Source organism: Corylus avellana, chromosome ca1 (assembly GCF_901000735.1).
Source record: "Corylus avellana chromosome ca1, CavTom2PMs-1.0".
Classification (NCBI taxonomy): Eukaryota; Viridiplantae; Streptophyta; class Magnoliopsida; order Fagales; family Betulaceae; genus Corylus; species Corylus avellana.
In genome coordinates this window covers 25078885-25082216 of record NC_081541.1, presented here as the reverse complement: position 1 = coordinate 25082216, position 3332 = coordinate 25078885, and the positions used below count along the sequence as shown (strand labels likewise).

Sequence of the window (3332 nt, the reverse complement as noted above, 5' to 3'; positions counted from 1 at the left end):
GAAAATAAATTGGGTCGTGCATATGCTAGGATTTGTTCGAACTTGTATAGGGACCACTACAAAAAATATTTTGAAGGCATTGATAAAGACGATGATGAAGGGATTGCCAAGGCTAAGGCTATTGGGAGGGAAAATGTGCCAGTAGTATGGTCCTGAACAGTGGAACCTAATATGTGACTCATTTGATGACGATAAATGGAAGGTAAATATATATTATTATACTGATTAGAAAATTCAGATTGAAATAATTTGCATGCACTTGAAGACATTTTATGAATAATTGTGTTTTTTTTTCTCCAAATTTTATAGAAAAAGTCTGAACGAAATATAAAAAACAGAAGCAAATTGGAAACAAAGCACACAGCTGGGACTTGTTCATTTGTTAACGTCATTTACAAAAAAGTAAGTATCTCTTTTTTATAATTTAATTAAACTAACATTATTTAGTGTAAACTTTGATTATATGTATTATGTGTAGGAACAAGAAACAAAAGTGAAGCCCAATCCTGTTGAACTATATGAGGCTACCCATACAAGAAAAAAGGATAAAGAGTTTGTGAACGACAAATGCAAAAGTCTATATGTAAGTAAATGTTTACGCTCTGATCAATAAGTTGATTAGTGAAGTACATGAATAGTAAACTTGCATGAAGTATATATTAAACTAAGGCCAACTATGACTTGTGCAGCTTCAGATGCAAGAATTAACAACCAGTGAGGCCTTAGAGGAAGGCAGTGTGGAGGGGACAAGTGTCGAGGACCGAATGCAAGAAATAGTCACACAAGTGCTAGGAGGTCGACAATCTGGTCACGTTAGAGGAATGGGATGCGGTCTTATTCCTACCCCTTTAAGTACTTCATCTCAAGCTTTCACGCACTTCGACAACCATGACGAGTGTAGGAAAAGACAAGAAGATACTCAAAGCGAGCTTCAACAGACTAGAATCGAACTTCATCAGTATAGGGAGAATTTGCAAGCCAACGTTGAGGAAACCAACAAATTGAAAGCCACTGTTGAGTTCTTAATGTCACGTATTGGAGGGTTAGTGAAACTATACCTATGCATTAATTTTACAAAAACACACATACTAAGTAATCGTTAAAAAGCTTATTGATCATTATATGAAATTCTATTCTTCTTAGGTCTGGAGGGAGCTTGCTTGGAGGTGCATCAAGTGAAGCCAACAATTGAGGGAGCTTTGGAATAACCATTTATTTAGGATGTACTTTTTGATACCATCTATTTGAGATATATTTTTTAATACTATGTATTTGGATAGTTGTTGGTACTTTCTATTTGCTATTGTGTATTTGAGTATTTGTTGATCGTGATCTGTTTGGTAATGTATATTTGTTGGTACTTTTCATTTGGTTTATATTATGTTAAGATATTCGCAAAATTTTTGGTTCAAGAACTTTTGAGTTAGTAAATCTCCCTTGACATGTTTATCAAGGTTAAAGAACTTTGAGTAAACAATGCAAGGGAGTAATAATATCTTTCTAAATTTTATTTTTAAGTGTATGCAGGATGATAAGAGTACAAGAAAGTTAAACCACCCAAGCAGGTTCTCACTTTAATATGTTTCATGAACAAACACATTTTTAGTATCTGTTTCTCTATCATGTTGGGTTTCATTCTCATTGTCTTTGATATTATATATTGGTTCATTGTAGTAGATTACTCAAATTGCTTATGAGGATGAATTGGCAAGGAAGAAGATGCAGATAAGTACTTTATTTTGGGTTTTGGAATTTTCCTGGCCATAGATTGTAAAACATATATTTAATAGTTTTCTCCCTTGGCAGGTTTGGTTCATGGGGCAGTTCTCACATATTTTTGATGATTTTGATGAGGTTAGTCATTTTGAGTTATGTTGCTTGTGAGCATTTAGATTAGTTTGAAGATTGTTGTCTGATGTGGTGAAGTAGTGTTAATGCATAGTAGTCTTCTCTAAAAGGTGTTAAACTGTTAAACTTTGCCAATATTTGTGGTTTTCGGCTTGTGTTTCCAATGATAGGTGTTGTTTTGTAGTTTTAAGCCATTATTCATGATATGTTTGCCCTTTATATTATCATTTTCATAATTATAGGATAAAGAGGTATAAGATGTGTTAGTTGTGGTGAATGACTGGGAGAGAGTGGTTGATGGGTTTGTTTTGTTTTGGTGATTGATAGCGTCGAGAAGGAACGAAGCGGCGGGGTGGCTGAGGAAGATGGTGGGAGTAGCGGGGGCGAAGGATTTGCCGGCGGAGCCGTCGGAGCAGGAGTTCAGGCTGGGATTGAGAAGTGGGATCATTCTCTGCAATGTGCTCAACAAGGTTTACTCTGGAGCTGTGCCCAAGGTTAGCCTTTTCCTCATCCTTATCTTCATTAAATTCTGTGTCTTTTTTGTTTTTTCAATTTGGGATGTTTAAGCAGTAGTTTGATTTCTTTTTAGGTGGTGGAAAGTCCATGTGATTCTGCTCTGGTTCTTGATGGGGCTGCATTGTCCGCATTTCAGTACTTTGAGAATGTGAGGAATTTCCTGGTGGCTGTGCAGGAAATGGGAATTCCTACGTTTGAGGCGTCTGATCTGGAACAAGTATGTATTCAGGGATCAGGATTCTCAAAGAATTAGGGACTTTAGTATCTCTGTTTTTTATTAAAATAGAAATTTCTGTTACTTTTAACCCATTTTTCACATACATCAGATGCTGAGGATAGAACATATATGGTTTACGGATAGAAATTTGTATAGTAATTCAAAATAAATTTGTTAAATTTCAGGGAGGGAAATCTGGTTGAATCTGTGCTAAGTAAGGTTGTGGAGGAGTTTGAGCATTGCATTTCAAGCCAATTTGAGCTGGTATGTTAGCTTTGGTTATCCAAAACAATCATTTTTATTTCATTATTTTTCAGCAGAAGGAAACAATTTGGGCAGAGAGATCCTCTTTCAATATGGATTAGGTGATCAAATATGCTTTGACATTCAACTTAGGACTAGGAATTGATGCACATTCCAAATCAATAAACATGTTCTCTTGGATCCTAAACAAGTTTTTTTTTCCTCTACTTTTCCTATAACTTAATTAATACCTATCTTATTCGTTATTTGTTCATTTAGTTGTAACCATTATTCTTCTTTGTTGTGCTTTGACTCTCTATGTCTTGGTTTGGTTACACTTGTTAACCAAGTTTAATAAACCTTTGTTGGTCAGTTTTTATGGAGGGTAGAATGTAGTGTGGGCCTTTTATGAAATTTTGAAGTATCTGATAGGATCTTCAAAATGATTGCCTCTAGCTTGTATTGGACACAGTCAATCTTTGTGGCAATAGAAAGGATAATTTCAGAT

At 35.2% G+C, this 3332-nt stretch overlaps 1 protein-coding gene across 1 annotated transcript; it reads left to right on the top strand.

Annotated features, from left to right (window-relative positions):
- The first annotated feature begins 2213 nt into the window (after positions 1-2213).
- On the top strand, positions 2214-2784 carry LOC132168042 (kinesin-like protein KIN-14I). Its single transcript, XM_059579111.1, has 3 exons — positions 2214-2342; positions 2438-2581; positions 2767-2784. Exons 1-3 carry the CDS (start codon positions 2214-2216, stop codon positions 2782-2784), a joined length of 291 nt encoding a protein of 96 aa, XP_059435094.1.
- The last annotated feature ends 548 nt before the right edge of the window (positions 2785-3332 follow it).